Source organism: Vipera berus, assembly GCF_964194415.1.
Source record: "Vipera berus genome assembly, chromosome: 12".
NCBI lineage: Eukaryota > Metazoa > Chordata > Lepidosauria > Squamata > Viperidae > Vipera > Vipera berus.
Window position 1 is genome coordinate 3,880,148 of NC_138215.1, and position 23,972 is coordinate 3,904,119.

General features: G+C 45.9%; 1 protein-coding gene across 3 annotated transcripts in view; it reads right to left on the reverse strand.

Moving 5' to 3' along the window:
- Window positions 1-19,686, reverse strand: part of UACA (uveal autoantigen with coiled-coil domains and ankyrin repeats) — a 55,777-nt gene extending 36,091 nt beyond the window's left edge. The window contains exons 1-4 of one of the 3 annotated variants that reach the window (XM_081337373.1): window positions 19,580-19,594; window positions 14,151-14,243; window positions 2,865-2,998; window positions 731-819 (exon numbers count right to left, since the gene is read on the reverse strand). In XM_081337373.1, coding sequence (XP_081193499.1) covers window positions 731-819; window positions 2,865-2,998; window positions 14,151-14,243 — 316 coding nt within the window. In that variant the 5' untranslated portion in view covers window positions 19,580-19,594. Of the gene's footprint in view, window positions 1-730; window positions 820-2,864; window positions 2,999-7,573; window positions 7,817-14,150; window positions 14,244-19,579 lie in introns of those variants that run through there. The other 2 variants (XM_081337374.1, XM_081337375.1) reach the window with 2 other exon arrangements.
- Window positions 19,687-23,972: the final 4,286 nt, after the last annotated feature.

The window sequence follows — 23,972 nt, forward strand, 5'->3', positions numbered from 1 at the left end:
AGAATATATTATATATACATATATACTGCTCACCCTGTCAACAAAAGTGCGTATAGTCAAGGCTATGGTCTCCCCATTTGCAATGTATGGCTGTGAAAGGTGGACCATAAGAAAGGCTGAGCACTAAAGAATTGAGGCCTTTGGTTCTGGAGAAGACTCCTGCGAGTCACTTGGACTGCAAGGCGATCAAACCGGTCAGTCCTAGAGGAGATCAACCCTGACTGCTCTTGAGAAGGCCAGATCCTGAAGCTGAAACTCGAATACTTTGGCCACCTAATGAGAAGGAAGGACTCACTGGAGAAGAGCCTAATGCTGGGAAAGATTGAGGGCAATAGAAGACGACAGAGAAGGAGGTGGCTGGATGGAGTCACTGAAGCAGGAGGCGTGAGCTTAAATGGACTCCAGAAGATGGTAGAGGACAGGAAGGCTTGGTCACTATATTTTAACTAAATTATATACCTCAAGGAAGAGAAAGGAAATTGGGTTTTTTAATTAATTTAAATTGATTTGTAGTGCAGAATAAATAGTTCCTTTACATAGCTCTTTTTTTTTTAATTTCGCGGGGTGGTGTTGGTCAATAAGATACTACAGTTCCAAAGTACAGGCAACAAAACAAGCAACACGGAACCAAACAGGCTTACAGGGCCAGACACACAATACATTAGTTGGCCTTTCAAAATCGTTTAAGTAACAACATGCAATTGTTCTATTTTAAACAAGGAAATCATACCTGCTACATCAGTGGCGACAAGGTCAACTCCATGAACAAGAATAGCATTCAGACAATCAAGGTTACCCTTTGAGGCTACAACATGGAATCTGAGTGAAACGAAGGGTAAAAAAGTAACGTCTTGCTCATCTGCACAATTTCATTTTGTACAAGTAAATCCTACCGAGTCCAGGAGAATTTGCTCCCAGTTCTAGAGCTTGAAATTATTCCAACATGTGAGTTGGAAGAGACAAATGTTTTAAAAGGAAAATATCCCAATAAATAATCTTGACCATGGCCTTCCTGAGCTAAAGCTAAAGTAGAGCTAAATCCTGAACTTTACATAATCCACTGACATGTGCAACAACACGCTTGCAAAGCTTACGGTGTCGCTAGGATTGACTGACCGACCCCAGCAGATTAAGGAGGGGCCGGACGCTGAAATGTGCAATACCAACCAAGAAGTGGCCCTGTGAGATGGCGCCCTGTTTACGGCGGGGGGCAAAATGTGCACCAGAATCCCCTCACAGACGTAGAGTCTCCCCCCACACCCCCACACCCCAAGCGGTGCAGCCACATTTTACTTCCTTTCCTAGCCTTGTTTAGCTTTGAATAGCTGCCACAGCCCTTGAGCCCTGCTAAGGCTTTATGTTGCCAGGAGACGCTGCGTTCAAGTCCATTTCAACCAACTCCGACGCCTAGGCTCACTTGCCACAAGTGGTTCGATAAATCTAGCACAGAATATTCCAAGCAATCATCCTTCTCAGCTTTTCAACTTCAGAGAGAAAGCCATTCTGCGGAGTCATTTACAGCTGATATGCAAGGCATCTTGGCTTTGGGCGCTAGAAGATTTGGAAATTACCAACATCTTTCCTTTTTTCAGTGAGGGGTGGGTGGTAGCCTGCATGGCCGGCACAGGTCACCTGGGAGTCCTGGGGGAGGCAGGGGGGGGGGACTCGGGAGAGCCAGTGGAAGCCGCAGGTGGGAGAAAAATCCGGAAGGACTTGCAAACTTCCTGCTGACTTCCCCACTGACTTTGGCTGTGGGGAGTCGGCAGGGAAGGTTGGAAATATTACTGGGGCTCCCGGAGACGTTGTAATCATGAGCTGGGCACCCGGATCACGATCCAGAGGCTGTGGGGCTGCTGCAAGGGCCGGAATCTCACGGCCGGTCATACATTCAGATTTTCAGCTCTGCCGTCGCTGAACGAATGGACGTAACCTGAGAATTACTGTATACAACATTTTGCTCATTTTCTGCTTGTGTTTGATTACAACCTGAAATTCTTTTCATCCACAATATCATGTCGGGTATCCTTCTTTGCATAATTATGCATCTGAATTTTTTTCAGAAAACTTTTCACACTGTGCAATATGAGCTTGGCATAAATGAAAGAACGTTTGAATTTCCTGATGTTACTTAAAAGAAAAAGGTTTAAGGCTAATCAATTTTTTCAGCATTTAATAGAGCATTTGCAAAAGCAGCTCTCTCCAATGCTTCTTTAAATATTTCTAAATTTCAGAATTTCAAATAAAGCTGGTTATTCCAAAACACATCGGTTGTAAACATGAAATTCGTCTCCCAGGATAAAAGCCCCCACAACTTTCTATTCATTTTAAAAAAATTCTACGGCATTTTTCATAAGGGTTAAGCAGGTTTCCTAGGAAATTCCTAAGAAATATTCCACTATTTGAGGGGCTACCACCAAGAAAAGGGGGTCAGGTTATTCACAAAAGCACCAGAGGGCAGGACGAGAAACTATGGTTGGAAACTGATCAGAGAAGCAACCTGGAATTAAGGAGAAACTTCCTGACGGTGAGGACAATTAACCAATGGAACAGAAATTGCCTTCAGAAATCATGGGTGCTCCATCACTGGAGATTTTTAAGAAGAGACTGGACAGTCACTTGTCTGAGACAGTATAGGTTCTGCTGCTTGAGCAGGGGGCTGGACTAGAAGACCTCCAAGGTCCCTTCCAGCTCTATTCTATTCAAATAAACACTAAATCAAGTTTATATTAAGGACTATTAGGAATAACATCCCTCTGGAAAATCTAGTTTAAATGAAGAGCTGCCCATACAGGTTTCCCCTCCAAACTGCCAACGGTTAGGATGGAGGCCAAAATAGTTGCAATCAAGCTTCTCCTTCTACTTACGCAGATCTCCCTTCCAGATCAAGTTTTGTGGGGTTCACTCCCTTTTTAGCAAGGACAGACAAGATCTTCTCCACATCACCCCTTTCAGCTGCTTTCATCAAACGATCATCATATTTGTTCCAATCTGCAGTCAACTGTTTGAACAATGCAAAAAAAAATATATGTCAGTATTGGAAAATCTAGCAGGAATTCCAGAAAATATCTGTTTCACGCAAATAGTGAGCATCTTCAATAAAAATGGATGAGCTCAAAGAATTGTTGCTCATCTGGCACACTTGAAAAGTCAGGTTGCAAGCACTTTTGCAGGCAAACTCCCTGGAGGATGCTGGTCTAAGAATACAAGAAATAAATCTATTCAATTACATGTTTAGCAGCCACTCTAAACTAAGGCACTAAGTATTGTTTCTTCTATGATATGAGCCTGACACAGAGCAGTATACTCCTGAATGCTCTTCAAGATACAAATGTCTTCAACAAAAGTTGCAACCTTGGTTAAACGTCTGGAGGAAGTTTATGCAACTTCTGCAGGATGTCAGTCTTGAAAATGGGTCGCTGGAGGTTGTACCCCAATAAATAAAGGAAGCAAGAAAAACAAGAATGTGACTGAACTTAAAATTTAAATCCATTAAAAATGCTACAATTTATCATAATACTTAAAATAATATTAAAAGTTAGAAATGGGTAGCAATTGTAGATAAGGATGTGGGAGCCATAGCATTTCAGTGGCCTAGTAGATTGCACAGTAAGGGAAAAAATTATTTGATCCCCTACTGATTTTGTACGTTTGTCCTCTGACAAAGAAATGATCAGTCTATAATTTTAATGATAGGTTTATTTTAACACTGAGAGACAGAATAATAACAAAAAAATCCAGAAAAGACGTATTTCAAAAAAATTATAAATTATTTGCATTTTAATGAGTGAAATAAGTATTTGATCCCCTATCAATCAGCAAGATTTCTGGCTCCCAGGTGTCTTTTATGCAGGTAATGAGCTGAGATTAGGAGCACTCTTTTAAAGGGAATGCTCTGAATCTCAGCTTGTTACCTGTATAAAAGACACCTGTCCACAGAAGCAATCAATCAATCAGATTCCAAACTCTCCACCATGGCCAAGACTAAAAAGATGTCCAAGGATGTCAGGGACAAGACTGTAGACCTACACAAGGCCGGAATGGGCTACAAGACTATACAAGACTATCGCCAAGCAGCTTGGTGAGATGGTGATAACAGTTGGTGTGATTATTAACAAATGGAAGAAACACAAAATAACTGTCAATCTCCCTTGGTCTGGTGCTCCATGAAAGATTTCACCTCGTGGAGTTTCAATGATCATGAGAACGGTGAGGAATCATCCCAGAACTACACGGGAGGATCTTGTCAATGATCTCAAGGCAGCTGGGAACATAGTCACCAAGAAAACAATTGGTAACACACCACGCCATGAAGGACTGAAATCCTGCAGGGCCCACAAGGTCCCCCTGCTCAAGAAAGCATATGCACAGGCCTGTCTGAAGTTTGCCAGTGAACATCTGTGATCAACTTTGGCATCAACTCAACTCGCCGTGTTTGGAAGAGAAGGAATTCTACCTATGAACCCAAGAACACCATCCCTACCATCAAACATGGAGGTGCTAAGGGGACAGAAAAACTTCACCACATCAAAGGGTCGATGGACGGGGCCAAGTACCATCAAATCTTGGGTGAGAACCTCCTTCCCTCAGCCAGGGCATTGAAAATGGGTCATGGATGGGTATTCCAGCATGACAATGACCCAAAACGCACAGCCAAGGCAACAAAGGAGTGGCTCAAGAAGTAGCACATTAAGCTCCTGAAGTGGCCAAGCCAGTCTCCAGATCTTAATCCCACAGAAAATCTGTGGAGGGAGCTGAAGGTTCAAGCTGCCAAACCTCGGAAGCTTAATGACTTGGAGAGGATCTGCAAAGAGGAGTGGGACAAAATCCCTCCTGAGATGTGTGCAAACCTGGTGGCCAACTACAAGAAACGTCTGGCCTCTGTGATTGCTAACAAGGGTTTTGCCACCAAGTACTAAGTCATGGTTTGCGAAGGGGTCAAATACTTATTTTTTTTTAATTCCATTTATATCCCGCCCTTCTCCGAAGACTCAGGGCGGCTTACAAGCTTAGCAGTAGCCTTCATTCTATGTATATGCCTGCTTATTAGGGCTTTCACACACACCCTCCAAGCGGCATTATTACAAAGTCAGCTTAATTGCCCCCAACAATCTGGGTCCTCATTTTACCTACCTCGGAAGGATGGAAGGCTGAGTCAACCTTGAGCCTGGTGGGACTCGAACCTGCACTAATTGCAGGCAGCTGGTGTTACTTAAGGAGGCATTAGCCCACTGCTCCACCAAGGCTCTATTTCACTCACTAAAACGCAAATCAATTTATAACTTTTTTGAAATGAGGTTTTCTGGATTTTTGTTGTTGTTGTTGTTGTTGTCATTCTGTCTCTCACTGTTAAAATAAACCTACCATTAAAATTATAGACTGATATTTCTTTGCCAGTGGGCAAGCGTACAAAATCAGCATGGGATCAAATAATTTTCTCTCTCCCTTTATCTCCCTGGGTGAAAGGATCAAGCATAGCATGCACAACCTTCTGCCAGGGAGATGCTTTCCAATCAACAGTGGGAAATGGAGCCTAGCGTATTTGGAGGTACTGAGCAGGCAAAAAGATTCTGAGACTGTGTAGAGGAGACTCCTGCTTAAGCCTATGGCGTTTCTCGTTTCCTGTATAATATTTTATTCATGGCCTGAGCTATCTATCCTCGGAACCAAAATAAGGTTACGTACAGAAGAGAATCAATGTTCTTGAATTCTTCCAAGGACTCTTTGTTTTGGGGAAGGAAATTGCAAGTATTATTTGGTTTTTAATCAGTCTTTTTTCTCCTCAAACCTTCTCATCCTCCCCAGTTCAGCTCTAATCACTACCACGGACTGTGTGTGATGGCAACAGCACCCGAACTGCAGTTCAAACTAATATTGTTCATGAGGTTACTCCTGTTCTCCAGATTCCTTAGAGATTAAACCTCAAGAAAAAATAACCATCTGAATAGCAGAGAGTCGGTCTCGTGTAGTAGATGAGATAGAAACAAAAGGCATAATAAGCGCTGTAGTCTCCATTCATAATGCGCCAAAATGTGTCTGCTTTCTTCAGCCAATAGTGCGGAAAGCGCTGCCTAAAAAGAAACGCAGATGAGGACAGGAGCTGCCAGATGGAGAGAGCAGGTGACTTTTTTGAAGCAAGTGCGTTCACATTCACGCATCAAGGAAGAAGCATTTTCCCACTTGCACTGCGGCCACCATTGACAAACTATTCTTCCTATTTCCGTCGTTTCCTCGTATCTAATAGAACTTCCTTTGTGGAAGGGGAATCTCAGAGGGCCGCTAAAACGAGATGTACATAATTAGAGTTGCATCGTTCCCATCTCCACAATCCAATTTAAAAATGGACACCCGCATTTGTTGTCTAAACGGCTTCAGCACAATAGAAGGAGCCCCCCATGTTTCTGTGTGCCAAGTCTCTTTAGACTCAGGCAAGAGCCTGCTCAATTTCCCCTGCTCAGAATCAACGATGTAAACATTTTAGTTCATTATCCCAGAACTAATGGTGGCCTTTATTGAACTAGGGTGGCCCGGGGTCACTCCATCTCCTGGCCTTCTTGCTCTCTAAACCTTCTCCTTTCCTTCTAGCACTTCTCAAAGGGTCCCTTTCCCGATTGCCAAAGAGACCAGGCAACACCATTCAGAGCCAACGGTATCCTTTCCAAGCCGTATCAAATCAAACGAAACCCCCCTTTCAAATCAGATACTGCAAGAGCATCACAGACATGAGACTGGAAGTCATGCGCACTTCCTCACAGCACCAAGGAAGTGGTGGAAAATGAAGCGCTAGACAAGCCTTCCCAAAATGTCTTGTAGATGGTCTTCCCCTTTCAAACTGCAGCCAGATTCTGAAATCAAATATTCAAAGAAATCAGGCGTGATACTTTCCAATCACTGTGTATGCCAAAATGTGTTCCCAAATGCTTCATTAGCTTTGAGCATGGACTTGCAGCAAATATACAGCTGAATTGGATTGGGAAATCACTAACACAATCCTTCCAAGGTGGCGGAATCCCAGCAAGCCAGGAACATGTTCAGTCTAAGAAAGATGTTATTTCAGCCGCTTTCCTCTTCATATTATCTACATATTCCAGACTGAAACATATATATTGACCTCTTCAAAAAACGCCTCTTGGAGTTTCAATCCTAGGGCAATAAATGCTTCCTTTAGTTAACTTTGTAACAGTTCATAAGTGCCCCAATGATGCAACTTTTTTTAAAAAAAAAATCTAAGTTATGCCAAAAGTAACGTTAAAAAATACTCTGGAGGGTTTGTCACAGTAAAAGCATCTGTTTATAGTTGGAATGCATTTTAAAATTACTCTCTCTACAAATACGTGGAAGCACACATCAATTAATTCAACCTTTTTCTACGCTCAATAGCTTATTACGTAAATTTATCCAGCCTGTTTGATGTAAAAATAGCTGCAAATTAACCAATAGTTGAAGAAAATTATAAACAAAAACTTTACAACTGTGGAAGCCAACCAAAGTTAAAAAGGGATAACAGGTATTGGAACAAATTTAAGATTGCACTGCCAAAAATGGCCTGGTTTCTTATCAAATACATGATACCTACTAGGTTTTTAAGAGCACATGAAAACCAGCAACTCATCCTAGCATTCCACGTCCTTGCTGCCAAAGAGCAAACAATACACCTGCTACAGAAGCAAAACAGTCCGCTTGAATCCAAGGAGGCGACACAATGTCATCGGGGGTTTTGCTGCCCTGCTGTATGCATCTTGGCCATCCATCCTTTCCTTAGCTTGGATCCTCAGCCGGGCTCTCTTCATCCCCGCATTCTTCTTCAGACCTCATGCCTGAAAAGACTCGAGAACTCTGCCCAAGCCCAAGCGCCTTCCCAGCATGTCCTGACAATTGCTTGGGCTGCCAACCGCCTGGCACTGGGCAAGAAAACCTACACGGAGAGTCTGGATTCGTTTTGCAGCCTTTGGGCAGTGGCACCAATTATTGCTGCAGCAATTCTGACACAGTAAGTATTACCCGGGTCCAAAATAACCTGTAAACAATATGCAGACAGTCTCACATTGGTCCAGAGCTATTTTCTGATTCTCCTGGTACTTGATAGCAGGGTAATAGAAAAAAAATGGCTAATAATACATTCAGTTGCATGCTCAACTAGTGAGTAATATGTCAACTAGTGAGACAAGAATGCGTATGTTGCTACCACCACAAGTGGGCGACCGTCTCCAAATGGGTCGTTCCCAATCAGCTTTGGACAGGAGCAGCCCCAAGGGAAGCCACAGCCAGGTGGCCTGACACAGCACGGCCCTCAGTCACCAGTAGTCCTTGACTTACAACCATTCCTTTAGTGACCCATTCAAAGTTACGACACCACTGAAACAAGTGGCTTATGACCGTTTTTCACACTTTGCAGAATCCCCACGGTCAGGTGATCAAAATCCAGGCGCTTGGCAACTTGCATGTATTCATGACGGTCGCAGCGCCCCGGGGTCACGTGATCGCCTTTTATAACTTTCTGACAAGCAAAGTCAACGGGGAAGCCAGGGTCACTTAACAACCATGTTTATTAACTTAACTGGGATTCACTTAATAACGGTAGCAAGAAAATTCATAAAAGGGGGCAAAACTCATTTAACAAGCATCTTGCTTAGCAACACAAATGTTTCGGTTCAGTTGTGATCGTAAGTCGAGGGCCACCTACACAGTAACTTCCACTTTGTGATCAGAAGACTGTAGCAAGTGAAATTTCAACTAGGGGTAGGCAACCTTGGCTCTTTTATGACTCATGGACTTCAACTCCCAACATGGCTGGCTCGGGAATTCTGGGAGTTGAAGTCCACGAGTCATAAAAGAGCCATGGTTGCCTACCCCTGATCTAGCAGAAGGAATCTACAAATCTAGTTTGGAAAAAACTACTCAGAACTTAACTTAGAAGATGTACCATGCACCTTTTTGCCTTTTGAAAAATAAAAAGAAATTTCCGTAGAAGTTTCCATTCAGAAAGAAAGGTTCAGCTAAATTCTGCTGCCAGGCTGTTTTCTATAGGCCAGTGGAGAAGGCTTGTGAAAATACTCAGTGTAAAAAAGGCAGGGGCTCCTCTCTCTTTCTCCCCTCCCTCTCCTAATGGTGAACATCCACCTCATAGGCATGCCATCTAGACTGTATTAAATGGCTTGTTAATTAGATTTATCACAGAATACTTCAATAGGTGCTTTGAAGAAATTAAAATATATAATGTCCACGGAATCCCCACAATTTGCTTAGGAAATTAGCAGTCAATGAATAAGGTTAATCTGAGATTTGTTACTGGTAAATGCTTCCTGGCTATTGGAAGGACTGCGTTATTTATAGGGTCAAATTGCTTTATAATCTGTTCTAGAATCTTTCTAGGTGTTTCTGTCAGACTGACTGGTCTCTCCTCATTTCTGTCTTCAGAAAAAGAACAGTTCCTCTTGTCCAGGGGTGTCAAACTCAATTTCATTGAGGGCCGCATCAGCATTGCAGTTGCCCTCAAGGGGCACGGTGGGTATGGCCAGGGTGGGCGTGGCCTAGTGGGTGGGCGTGGCTAGTGTGTGGCCTACTGGGTGGGCGTGGCCAGCTCTACATCATTCGCATCAAGGGTGCCTATGGGGGCCTGGGCAGGAGTGGGACAGATCTGAGGGTCTCTGGCAGAAGGAGGGTCTCTGGGCCAGGGCCAAGGCAGTGGGGGCCATTCCCTCACTGTTTCCAAGATGGCTTCGCGGGCCACATGAAACCACTTCGTGGGCCGTATCCGGGCCCCGGGTCTTGTGTTTGACATGTCTGCTCTTGTCGGATCAGCTGTCATTTGTTCTCCAGGATTTTTCACGGATCTGCAGATAGATGATATCGGATTATCCTCTAAGCAGCCAGTGGCAGATGTATCGATAGCTGAGGAGGGCTACATCTTGCAAAATAGTGTGTACTACTACTTTTCTTGGAATGAAAATAGTTCATTTCTAGTCAAAATTTGATGCACAGATTTTGAGATCTGCAGAATAAAAAAAATGGAGTCAAGGGTAGCTGAGGAATGAGAAAACTCCAGACTTTATCAATGATCCTTATTGCATCCTATCCCACTTTCTCTCCTCTTTTTACCTTTCCTTTCAGTAACTCTGAGTCAAAAAAAATTACACGTAAAGTAAAATATACTTTAGGAATGATGAGCTTAAGGAAAGACTGGGCCAGAGTCACTGGCTCCATCTTCATGAAAACCACCAACCACAACTTTTATTGTAATAAATGGGTGTAAGTAAAGAAAGCAGGAAAAAGAATGATTTTATAGCATGGATTTATGTGTCCTAACAGAACCAATTGGAAGCTAGATTTAAACTCTGTTCTGTTCTTGGCTTATGAATCTTGGATTGTGCTCAATTATCCTGAGGGGTTGGATGATCACAAAGCTGTCTGTGGCAGCCAAGACCTCAGGGGACATAAAGCTGAGAAAACTGTTCTAAATTTCTGTAGCTGGGATTCCCACATAGAAAAATAATGTAACTGGTCAAAGTAAAAAAAATAATAAAATAAAATAACCAATGAAGGAGCTTTTATTTGTAGAAGTACCATCAGATTCTTTAAAAAGAAGCATTTGTATTCTTAAAGCCAAATAGGGTTGAACATCATCCAGATGTTGGGGGATGCAGGACTGAGAAATTCATTCTCTTGTTTTCTGGATGATCTTTTTCAAAATAAGTTATGGATTTTGTCTTGTTAGTGCCTAAATGATTGCATCTGTGACTTTGATTTCTACATCTTTTGCTTTGACTGCTTCTGTTATTTTTACTGCTTGCCATTTTGAATTAGTTTTTAAAAAGTACTGGAAAATCATCGCCAATACCGCTAAACAGGTAGTCCTTGACTTACAACCTCAAAAGTGGTTGGCTCCTCCTCAGGCTGCAAGAAAGTGACTGGCCCAAGGTCACCCGGCTAGATTGTCCTCATGGTGGGACTAGAAGTCATTGGCGCCTGGTCTTTAACCTGATACCTGACACCAAACTGGCTCTCTTCCTTCTCTTATTTTCCACTTTTTTAAGGCATAGTCTCTCTAAAAAGTCATCTTCAGTGCATTTGGATGGTGATGACAACAGAACAAGACATTAGTTTTCAGGGAGAAAACCTGGTAAGACAGGAGACAGCTGGATTGGTAACAATATATGTGAAGAATCTTGGAATGTGGTCCAGCATACATAGAGTATGAGTCAACAAACCTCATTTTCGGGGGTGGGGGGTGTTGTCCATTTTTCGTACATTTCTGTTAAATCAAAGAGTACATCACCCACGGTGAATCACATTGTTTAGATGTTGAAATTATTAAATAAAGCAAATGACATGATTTGTGGCAATTTACAGCGCTTGTGTACTGACATCATTATGCAAATGACACAAACTGAAGCAAACATGATTTCCAAAATTATACAATAATGCAAATGTCACTTAGTCAACATGAAAAATTTGCCGCTTCAGGGCAGTCCTAGCTTTGCAAACTGAATGTTTGCAAACCTCAGGAAATAATATTTTCACTTCATTCTGCCTCGGTCAGACGCCTTTAATGTTTAGATTGCATGAAAACTGTTGTGGGAAAGGTGTTATAGAAAAGTTGTAATAAATTAAAAGGAAAAAAATTGTCATTACTTAAAATTTCAGATAATTTAAAAAAAAAAGAACCATGGCAATAATGGTTAGCCCAGGGGTCTTCAAACGTGGCCCTCTTATGATTTGTGGACTTCAACTCCCAGAATTCCTGAGCCAGTTGCTGGCTGAGGAATTCTGGGAGATGAAGTCCAACAAGTCATAAAAGGGCCACATTTGAAGAACCCTGGGTTAGCCTTTTAAGTTGCACGATTCCTGCTATGCACCTAAGCACCACCCTGCAAATCCAGGCTCTGTTTCATTAAAAAATAACAGTAACATCTTTCCATTTGCTGCAAGCCAGAAAGGTTCAAGAGACACAATTGAAGCCTGGCTCAGATTTCTAGTGAGGAATGAAAAATATTCTCACCATGGAATTTAGCAGGATAATCATTTTGGAAGCAATGTATAAAGAGATGTGTCCTAAAGTTCAATACACTGCACAGCTATTCATTGACTTGCTTCTGAAAAGCCACATTAATCTTTCCAGGCTGCAGTGGGAATTGCGTAGATAAGGAGGAAGGGAAAAGCTGGGTGTTTAATTGAGGCACTCAAGTAGCCGGCTAAGAAGAGAGGCTGATTGCATCGAGATCAGGAAGCACACCTGTGCATGCCTCCTGACAGGTAAAATAATAGCTTCAGTCTTACTTATTTTGATTTCCCAAACTTTCTTTACACACACACACACACACCACAATTCGTGGGGAAAGAGGACCCTGAAGGCTTCTTCCTTCTACAGACCACCACTGGTCCTCTCAGTGAGACCTCTTTATTGGACTGACTGGAGGCTAAAGACACTGTTCCCAGAGTCAGACCAGGGGTAGGCAACCTTGGCTCTTTTATGTCTCGTGGACTTCAATTCGCAGAATTCCTGAGCCAGCCTGGCTCAGCTTGGAAACCTCTCCCTTTCCCCTCAGCATGGCTGGCTCAGGAATTCTGGGAGTTGAAGTCCGTGAGTCATAAAAGAGCCATGGTTGCCTACCCCTGAGTCAGACAGATCTTCTCTGTCGCAGACAGATCCCTGGACAAATTCACAGAGCCCAGACCCCCAGTCTGTAAAACGCTAAGTAAGCTATAATGGATTCCGGCTTGCTGTCAAAGTTCAGTCAAGTCCAGCCAAGTTTTAGAGCCTGCCCTTCCCTCCTCTAAAAGCCCAGTGGCATCCCCCATTTTCTGATGTGGTCCTCAACTACTTTTCTTTCAGTCTTTCAGGGTCCGAGCCCCTGAGAAGGGAATTTCCCACATTCTGGATCGAATGACATCAGCATGCTCAAGTCCCATAATCCCAGTGAGAGAAAAATGGCAGGAGTGGCAGCTGTCTCTGATTCTGCCTTAAATAATCTCTGGGACAAACTCTCCCAGGAGAGTCTCACACACATATCAGTCACATATAGCCATTTTCAAGCTACGTTCTTTGCCAGAGAAGCCTACAGCACAGGACAGAGTCAGAGACAGCAACTTTTCCCCCTGAATTTTGCCGCCCCCTTCTTTTTCTTCCTTCTACTTTCTGACTCGGCATTTCTAACAGAACTTGTGGTTCTCTTGCAAAAAAACACGTCGCTTGCCAGCCCACAAGAATCTTTGCCAAAATGTGTATGGTAGATCAAGGCCCTATACCCATGGCGGTGAACCTATGGCACAGGTGCCGCAGGTGACACGCAGGGCCCTCTCTTGGCACGCACGCCTGTCCTCAACATTATAAAAGAGTGGTCCCAAACACACTTCTTTGAGGAATTATTCCAGTCTGGGAGCCACACAGGAGAGGATCCTCTTCCCAGGGCAGAAAGAAGAGCTTCTGGCAACGGGGTCACCTTTGGAAGGGCCTCTTCTGCTGATCCAAGTAAATGGACCGCTTCATGGGAGGACATGGGGCCATATAAGGCTTTAAAACTCAAGACTAGCATCTTAAATCATGCCTGATTATCAGCCAGCAACCTCTGCCAATCTTATGAGTGTAGGTGCTATATGAACCCTGCTTCTTCCACCAATCTGGTCACCTCCTTTTGCACCAAATGCAATTTTGCCCACTTTTCATGGGAACCCCTTTTGCAGTTGTTGAGACTGTTTTGGACAGAGGGACAGATGTCCGCAAAGAGGACATGACAGAGTTCTGTGGGACAGCACCAATCAATGATCAAGGTGATGAACCTGAGCCCCGCCATCCCCCCCCAGCACCACCTTCAGGGTATGTCCCAACAGGAACGGATGGAATCACTGCAACTCCACCGACAACCTAGAACAGAGGTCCCCAACCTTTTGGGCACCAGGGACCAGTTCCATGGAGAGGGGTTTTTCCACGGACCGGAGAGTGCGTGGTTTTGTGCGCTGCCTGCATCCCGCGGATGGGGCTTTGCTTATTTGTGCGGACCGGTACTGGGCCACAGACCAGGGGTTGGGGACCCCTGACCTAGAAGGACACCATAGTTGATGATAGGAAAAGCAGTGAAGAGGTCCAGAACCAATAGGGCTGCATTGTGATGGACTACAGTGAAGCAGCAATTTCCTAGGAACGAGGGAGTACATACCAAAGGTGGGGGGACAAGACACAACACGGCCTTTAGCTGGCTAGGAGGCAGAGGAAGAGTGTAGCCACTCCCTAAGAACCTCAAAGCGCTCATCTGTTAGGGTGAGAGTAGGAAAGATTTAGTCTCCTATTGGGTGTGAGGAAATAAAAAGGAACCTGTTCTATGTCATTCTTGAGCTGGGCCTTGACACGCACTCCCATCATCTACTCGGTAGATCATCCACCAAGTGAACAAAACAGTCTCAAAATCATTTCCCAAATGAACCCGACTGAAATGGATCCGGATAATCATACTTAGAGATGTAATAATATATCCAGAAAAAAAATCAAAATTAAGTAGAAATGGTAGGGAATATTCTGGAAGGATGGAAGGTTTGCTCCATTTAAGTGAGCAGTTTGACTTGTCGTGCACGGTGTCATTTTTTTCCATGAACCTATTTTCCCATGCTAGAAATATTATAAAAGCATCCCTAGCACATAAATATCATTCCCTCTTAGGTAAGGAAAAGAAGGGATCGAGAGCAACTAACACATACTACTGGCCTGTTGATAGCTTTTTCCATTTATTATTTGGCTCTCTAAGCATGTGCTTTGCCAATTTCATAACTCTGCCACTGAGAAAAAAGTTTATGAACAAGGAAGGTATTGTTATTTTATAGAAAAAGATTTGAAGCCAGTTAGAGATGGCTTGAGAGCGGAAAGCATTCCCATGAGCCTAAATAGCTTTACATATTTCTACAGGAAAAGGGAGTTGGAAGTTAGGCAATTCTGTATACCGGAAAAGTTATGATCTATATCCAAAAACAATGACACTCCCTCCAAACACATACCAGATAACACACCCACTCACTCTGAGGAACAAGAAAAATTAAATCCAGTTGATAGTTATACTCCATCACTTGTGATTATGTGAAAACCTCTTTTTTGGTTATAAATCAAAATACAAATGGAGACACTCCTTTAAGAAGACGATTACTGGCAAATGGACTTGGAAGTGTCTGTTCTGCCCAACTGAGAAAGTTTTCTGCTAGTCCAAGGCAACTAATCCTGCTTACAGCTATCCTGTTTGATAGAACTGAACCTTCTATGCAAAGGATCAAAATGAAAATAGTTTCCTTGCATACCTAATTTTTCCCATATAACTTTCATTAGGAATGTAGGGGGTAAGGTTTACACTCTATTCTAATTATCCTGATTCCTGGTTATTCTCTACCGATTCTGAAGATTAGAAGGGATTTTGGATATCATCCAGTCCAGCCCATTGCCCAACCGGCCAGCTCACCACCACCACCAAGTTGCCACAGGACAACTCCACATGGCCAACTTGCCACAGGGACAACTCAACATGGGCTTAGAAACGCTGCTGATGCCATGGACGCACCGGGCTCAGAGCTGCTCCTGCCGCTGCACCAGATGCTGTGCCAGGCTTGGAGCCACCACTGATGCCGCTACTGTGTGAGCTCAATGAGGAGACTGCTCCACGGCAGCAGCAGTAGCAGTGATGGTGAGTGTGAAGATGGGAAGCTCTCAGCCTCCACTGCCTCCCCGCTACTCACCCCGACTCCCATCGCCACCATCTCTGGCCTCTTCTCTTTGGAGCCTGGCGTGGCAGTGGGTATGAAAATGGGAAGCCTCCAGTCACTGCCTCCCCATCGTCCACCCTGCCCTGCGCTCTGCCCACTTGCTCGCTCACCCACCAGGCTCTCCCTCTGCCCGCCTGAGGCAAGTTGGCCATGAGGAATTGTCCTGCAGCGACTTAGTGGTGGTTAACTTAGCAGAGGCCAGCTGTCCTAGGCCCCTGCCCAGGATAGGAATAGACTACTACAAGAGCCAGGCCTCTCTTTAAACCTCTTCAGCAAAGGACAGTGTTCTACCTCCTTGTCCATTACTAAATAGCACTTAGTGGCAAAACATTTTTCCTGAAATCCAAGTGAAATTTCCTTCGTTACAAGACAAGATAGAAAGACCTGCACATGGATTACAGGAGAGAGTAAAAGAACTGAAATGGAAATGGGCTGATCACTTAGCAAGAACTGACGGCAGGTGGACCAAGGCAGTCATAGAATGGATCCCACTTGATACAAAGCATCCACAAGAGAGACCTAAAACAAGATGGATCGTGGACCTCAGCAAGTATTGCAGGCCCAATTGGCAAAAGAAAGCTCAGGACTGTAGCGGTTGGAAACATGCAGAAGAGGCCTTCATTCTGCAGTGGATAGACAACGGCTAAAATGATGAATAATCCATTGTTTCTTTTCCTGCCTCTTGGAATCAAGAAAACAATTTTCCCTATTTCCTCCATTTTCCGTCACTGAAACTGTTGAGAGGTAGGCTTAAAGCCTTCCCCCCCCCCCCAACAATGGCTTCACTCACTTGCTAAACCCAATTGAAATAATTGGCTGTCCTGATGCAGCCTTTGCAGGGGTGTCAAACAGCTGGCCAGCGGGCCGGATGTGTCATCTGGAAGCCACGCCCACCCCATTGCCGGCAATGGCATAACCGTCCCGATATGTTGCGCGACATCACATGATGTCACGAGTTTGACATGTCTGTTTTAAGGGTTAATCCCAGGGCCTTTCTGATACAAAAGGGCTCTTCTTGTGGTGTGCAGCATCTGGGGAGGGACAACATTTTGACATTCCTGAACAGAATTCTAGAACAGCAGGTTTTAGAATCAGCCTCCTTCATCCTGTAATTAATATAGACATGTCTGAACTCATTTATCCACTAATTATGCAATTCCATTTTAGAAAACAGAACACCTACTATATAGCATTATTAGTGGATAAATTAGTGGCTAAACATGTACTCTTTGTATTAAAAAATGTAAACAACCCAGTAAGATTGCCTCCCAAAAAGGAACTAATTATTTACAGAAGTGTCTTTGAAGCTATTTCAGTCATAACACCTATAGCCAAAAACTTTGAAAAAATGAGCTTGTGATATTCAATTGCACTCTCCAACAAATAATCTCAACCAAGGTATTATTGCACTAATTAAATGTACACACCTTTTGTTAAACTTACAAGCCAACTAAAATTTCTAACCTTTCTCATGCAATTGCTAAATATATCAGAATACTACAGAATTTGGAGTTACAGTCATACTTTGGCCACATTCAGAATCAGACTCAAAGTAATTATGACATAACTGATCAAAACCAGACCACATACACAGAAGTACTGGTTCCCCAAACTGAACAGAAACATTTCAAAGGAAATGTAAGGTAATCATTAATCATAATTACATGTCATACTCACTTAATTATGGTTATGTGGTGACTGTTTGCAACCTCCTGATGGCTTCCCCATTGACTTTGTAGCAAACGGAGATCACAGATGAGGTAGGCTACTCCATAAGGATATAAGGACGAGTCACAATTACCATTTGTTCAATTGCTGAATAAACTCTTGATCATTAAACACAGGGCCACCTGTAGTTTACTTTTCCTATATAGTTTTTGTTTGCATTTTTTATTCAAGAAAATCTACACTAAACAGCACTTACCGGCCATTCACTAGATGCCATATAGTACTTCAAAAGTATACAAGAAGCATGTTTTATGCACAAAAAGCAGCATAACCTATAATATGAGCACGCATCACATCAGACAATACAAGAGAATCTATTACACAATATGCACAGTAGGAACTAAAAAAACACCTGCACCTGACACCTGGGTGCAAATATTACTCTACAAGGTAGTACAGATCCTCCTTGGAAGATTACATCTTTCAGATAGCTATTGCAATAAAATAAGCAATTTTATATCAACATCAGCAAAAAAAAGTTCAATGTCTTTGCCAGGATATTCTTTTTACAGAATCATAGAATGTATCAGTTGGAAAAAAGTTCATCCATTCATTAGATCTTTCTCACATGCATCGTCAAACCACTTTTCCCAGGTCTCTAGTATTCTTTTTTTTCCTACCCAGATGCAAGACCTCACACCTGACACAGGTGAAAGTTACACAACTGGACTGGCCGTAATGTTCAAACATTCATAAAGTCAATTTGAATGGTGATTTTGTCCTTTAAGGCATTAGCCTGTTTCCCTACCTTAGTTTTATTAACAAATTTTACAAACCTCTCTTCCACACTGCTAAACACCATGAAAAAAAAACCCACTATCAGTTGTGATAAAGACCCCTGAGCATAGTAATGGGATCTACTGCACATGAGCTAAAACTCCTCAACAACCACACTTCTGCAACTCCTACCTTCCAAGAATAGTTAAACCACACACTCTGGGCAGTATAGCCAGCTGCTAACCAAATGTAGAGAACACAACAATATAGCATTAAAGTTGCAACACTCAGCCAAGGGTTCTGCAGGGCAGTTAGTTCTTGTCTTTGCTCTCTCACACAAGACTTTGAGTAAGCACACACGGTGTACCTGTCCTGTTCATTCACTATGTCACAAAAGAAAAAGTACTCTCTTTACTGTGCCGAGGACCTTGTGGCCTAACTGAACTTCATAGGCCAACGTCTACCCGGGAGAAAGCGATGAGGTCAGCTTTCCTATTCCGCTGTATCCCACGGGCAGCTTACAAGTCGTGTCTTATTGCTCAGAGAAGACTCAACGTTCACGTGCAACATTCGGATCCGCCTGACACGGTGGCATCCTGAGCTGTTCCCCTACTCTGGCAAAGCACAGGGGAGGTAGAATGAAAAACAGACAGTATGGCATTCCAAGGAAGACAGTTGTAAAAACTCGTTCGACTCTGAATTTCCTTCCATCGGCACCCACCATAATGGACAGGGTTAGGGCAAAGGCGACACCCCCGAGAGCTAGTTCGATCAACCACGGTAGAAAAAGCTCGGACGCCAAGGGAGCCTCTCTAAGGAAAAAGGTGCAAAAGCGGACTCGAACTCCATTTTTCAGCAGGCGGAACTCACAGCTGCCGCGTCTTCAGTCCAAAGTTCAGCAACGGCAGAAAAGCAGCTTTAGGCTGCAGCAAAAGCCCTCCCGCCGGGCAGGAGAAGCAGAAGCCGGCCGGCCGGCCTCTGCCTTTCCCGCTTCCAGCTGCGTTTTCCCCTTCGGCTGCTGCGTCCGGCGCCGTCCCCGACCGCTTCCCCGGCCTCCCTCCCTTTAACGGGCTGCAAGCAAAGCGCTCCGCGGGGTGGGAGAGCCCAGGAAAGCAACTCGCCTCCCCCGGGCAACCGCCGGACGAGGAGGGCTGGAGAGCGAGCCGCATTTCCCCCGCCTCGTCCGCCGCCATCCCGGCGCCTTGGCTCGACCCACGCGGGCCCCTCCGCGGCAGCCCGGCCGGACTCCCTCGCCTGAGCCGCCACCGAGACTCCCCCGCCCGCCCGTCCAGGAAGCCGAGGGCGGCAGGGCAACCGCCGCAGCCTCGCGGCTGAGTCCGGGCCGGCTGAGCCGGGGACGCCGACGGGGCCGGGAGACCCCCGCCCGCGCTTCCCCGCTCACCCCGCCGAGGCCGCTGCCGACGGGCGAGGCCTCCGGCTTCCTCAGACGCGACTTGAGGCTCTTCATGGTGCCGCCGCCGCCCGGCGGGACGGAGCGCCGCCACTTCCCTCAGCCGCGCCGGAGGAGCGCAGGCGCCCGTGTCGGGCAGCCGGGCAGCTGGCCACGCCTCGGCCAATCGGGCCGCGCGGGGGGCGGGACTTCCTTCCTTGGCCCCGGGCGGAGTCGGCGCGCGCGCGGTCCCCCGTCAGCGGCGCTCGGAAGTAGCGCCTCAGCCCGGCTGCGGAACTCGGCTTCGCTGAGGACGCATCAGCGTCGGGGTTACCCGGGGGGGGGGGGCGTGGCCGGCTCAGCGTCGCTCGCGTGGAGGGGGGGGCGGTTTCCTCGGGCTGCGCGGGGAACCTGGGCTCTTTTATGACTCGCGGACTTCAACTCCCAGAATTCCCGAGTCCTAAAAGAGCCGAGGTTGCCTGCCCCTGCTCCAGACGGTGGTGGGCGCTGCCCGGAGCTCTGGAGAGCGGGGGGCGGGGGACCGCCCAGCCCGGCCCTCAAGACCCGCCCCCGGCACCGGGACCCCGCAGCCCAGCCCACTTCCTCAAGGGGGTGCCCAGCTGCGCGTACCTCCTCCTCGAGGCTGCTGCTCTGCTCGCTCTCCTTACCGGGTTGCTCATGGTGGGTGCAGGAGGGCAAAGTGCGTGGCCCGCTCCCTCTCCACGCGAGGAGACCCGGTTTTGTAACCAAGGCATCCTCAGCGATAGGATGGGAGACCACCAGGAGAGGCCAGGAGGAAGGGGCAAGGGGATGGCGGAAGGGCAGCAGGGCTGCTGGTAGCCAAGCGCCAAGGAAGGACTTCCCTCAGCTCAGACCCTCCCTCCCTCCCTCTCATTCCAATCTCCCTCCTTCCTTCCTCCCTCCTACCCTTCCTTTCCTTCCTTCTCCTTCCCATCTCCTTTCTTCCTCTCTCCCTCTCTCCATGCCCGGGAAAGGACCAGGGGAGGGGGAGAGGTTGGCAGCGCGGCCAGTGCTCGTGCCTCTTCCACGTGGGGGTGGGGATCTAAGGCTGACCACATTCTGGCCTAGATGGAAGTTGTAGATCGGCACCCGGCCGGTCAGGGCCAAGGCGGTGGGGACCAGTCTCTTGCTGTTTCCAGGGTGGCCCCATGGGCCACATCTAACCACATCGTGGGCCGGATGTGGTCTGCAGGCCTTGTGTTTGACACGTCTGACGTAAACAACATACAGTGGCAATGAGGAGAAATCCACTGCAAAGCGCAACTGCTGACACACCACTTTCTCCCCCTGACTCACGTGCCCAGGGAATCAATGGAGCCTCTAAGCCAGACATGTCAAACACAAGGCCCGGGGGCCAGATCCAGCCCGCGAAGTGGTTTCATGTGGCCCGCAAAGCCATCCTGGAAACAGTGAGGGAACGGCCCCCACTGCCTTGGCCCTGGCCCAGAGACCCTCAGATCTGTCCCACTCCTGCCCAGGCCCCCATAGGCACCCTTGATGCCAACGATGTAGAGCTGGCCACGCCCACCCAGTAGGCCACACGCACTCTAGCCACGCCCACCCAGTAGGCCACGCCCACCCAGGCCACACCCACCCGGCCCCCTGAGGGCAACCACAGTGCTGATGCGGCCCTCAATGAAATTGAGTTTGACACCCCTGAGTCTAAGCGATCTGAAAAGGATCAGGAGGGCCAACTAAGGGGGGGGGGTGGAAGGAGAATTCAAGCCCTGGGATCGAAAAGGGCAGCTAGCAGAGTCCCTCCTGGTGACACTAACAGAGGAGCCCAGTGCTCCCCTCATGCCTGATGAGACAGGTTGAAACCGTCTAAGCATGGTGGCCTTGCAATGCCATACAAGGAAGGGCTTTATTGGTGACAACCAACACCCTAAATTCTGCCCATAAAAACCTGGAACCACACATTGCAGTCATCCACTCTGAAGCTGACCAAGGCAGGCTTGACCCTGAGCACTGCCTCCCAAAAAGGCACAGAGGACACACAAAATGTGACTGTGCAGAGGTCCTCTTGACCGCAGCTGTCAGGAGTTTAGGAGGACTCCCCAGTTTGCACGCTGTTTCTGTTGGTGGCAATGCCAATCCAAAGTTATGGGTGGAAAATCATTGGATCCAGGGAACCATAAAGACATTCAGTCTTCCTGGAATTGAGTTGAAACTGGCTCTTCCCCAGCCAGGCCTTCACAGACAACGATAGGCCACTTGGCCAGCCTGAGCTGGAGTATGACATGGAGCCTATGGAGTGAGAGAATGAAGAGAAGGTCAAGCTCCGAGACCACATCCTGCAGTGAAACTGACTCCAAAGGAAGAGTGCAGCACCATGTCTCCACTCTTAACTCCCAAAACTGACCCAAAAAGACAATTAACGATATCAGGTCATTGAGAGATCAAGGAGAGCCAGAGGCACCAAGCTCAGCTCCTGCCGAAATAGCAGTGCTTTTCAACATCCTTCCCTAAAAAGGAAAAATTGGAGACAGGACAGACATTCTCTAACATTGTTGCGTCCGATAATGGTGCCTTGCAGAGGGGGTAAATCACTACCTACTTAAGCAATGGTGAGACACACACACCCCTCTGCATGAGCATCAGTTTCATGTTTTGTTATTAATAGATGCCATCTCGGTGTGTCCCAACTGAAGCCTGCATACAAATCTTCATTGCCCACGAGGTGCCACGAGAACTTATTCCGCCATTTTTGCCAGTTGCAGTGCTGGACCAATGCACCAGAGCTCTGATTTTATGATGCTTTTGATTAAAATGTACATCTGTTGGAGCCATATTTCTGAAGATAACCCAGTGTAAAAAATCACCAGATCTGTCCAGCATTCACCAATATAGGAGGACTGGCCTCTTTGGAAGCAATTGTTTCTTGTGGGGTAGAATGAACGCCTATGAAATTAAGCCACGATAGTCCCTTTGCAGCAGGCAGCATTGCAACATGCTTTGTAGCTCAGGAGTGAAGTCAGCATGAGAGATGCATCACTTGACTACCCCAATCTCACGAAGTCCTTGTGAAAAGGAAGGGGTGTCCTGGAACATGGTGTCCTGGGGCTGGAAGGGCCCATGGTGTTGTTCTACCTAGTCCAGCTCTCTGCTCATGGCAGGAGCCTCATGCAGTCTTACTCAAATGGTTGTCCAGTCTGTTTTTAAAATCCTCCAGTGAAGGGGCACCCCCGACTCTCGGAAGCAAACTCTCCCACTGATTAATTGTTCTCATTTTCTCTTTGCTTCGAGGTTGGATCGCTCTTTAACAGGTTTCCACACATTGCTTCTTGTCCTGCCCTCTGGTGCTTTGGAGAACAACTCAATCCCTTCTTCTCTAAGCCCCACGAACTGGAAGAGTGCTATATCATACCAGTCCTGATCCTCCTCTTTGATAGGCTGGTCATACTAGTTCCCTCAACCATTCATCTTACAACTTAACCCCAGACCCCTTATCATCTTTGTTGCTCTTCTCTGCACACCTTGTAGGGTCTTTTTTTGCATGGTGAACAGAATTGGATGCCGTGTTCCAAGGGTGGCCTCGCTAGTGCTGTATAAAATGGTACTATCACTTCTTGTGACCTTGATGCTCTCCCTCTGCTAATGCAGCCTAAGACTGCATTGGTGTTTTTTGTCAAATGCAGCACAATTCTGGCTCATAATTAAGTGGTTGTCCACTACGACTGCTACGGTGTATCTCTTGCATAGTCACTACTGTTGAGCCGAGTATCTATTCTGTACCTCTGCGTTTGATTTTTCCTGCCTAAGTGCAGGACCTTATTTTACTCACCACTGAACTGTGTCTTTGGATAAATTGTTAGACAGATCTTGTCCCCAAAGGCCATAGATTAAGGTTAAGAGGATGTGCATAGTCCAAAAAGCTAAGGGTGAACGGTGCTCCTTTCCATGTCATTTAGAAATATCTGATACACATGTTCCTGATTCCACTTCCTTCAGAAGGCCCAGATGAAGGGTCTCCCTTTTATTAAAAAAAAACTTGTCAAAAGAAGAAGAGCAACAAAGATGATTAGGGGACTGGAGGCTAAAACGTATGAAGAACCATTGCAGGAATTGGGTACGTATGTCTAGTTTAGTGAAAAGAAGGACTAGGGATGACAGAATAGCAGTGTTCCAAAATCTCAGGGGTTGCTCCAAAGAAGAGGGGGTGGTGGTCAACCTGTTCTCCAAAGCACCTGAAGGCAGAAGAAGCAACACATGGAAACTAATCAAGGAGAGAACCAACCTAAAAATGAGATTTCCTGATGGTGAGAACAATTAATTGGTGGAACAATTTGCTTCCAGACGTTGTGAGTGCTCCAACCCTAGAGGTTTCTAAGAAGAGATTGGACAGCAAATGGTCTGAAATGGTATAGGGTCTCCTGCTTGAGCA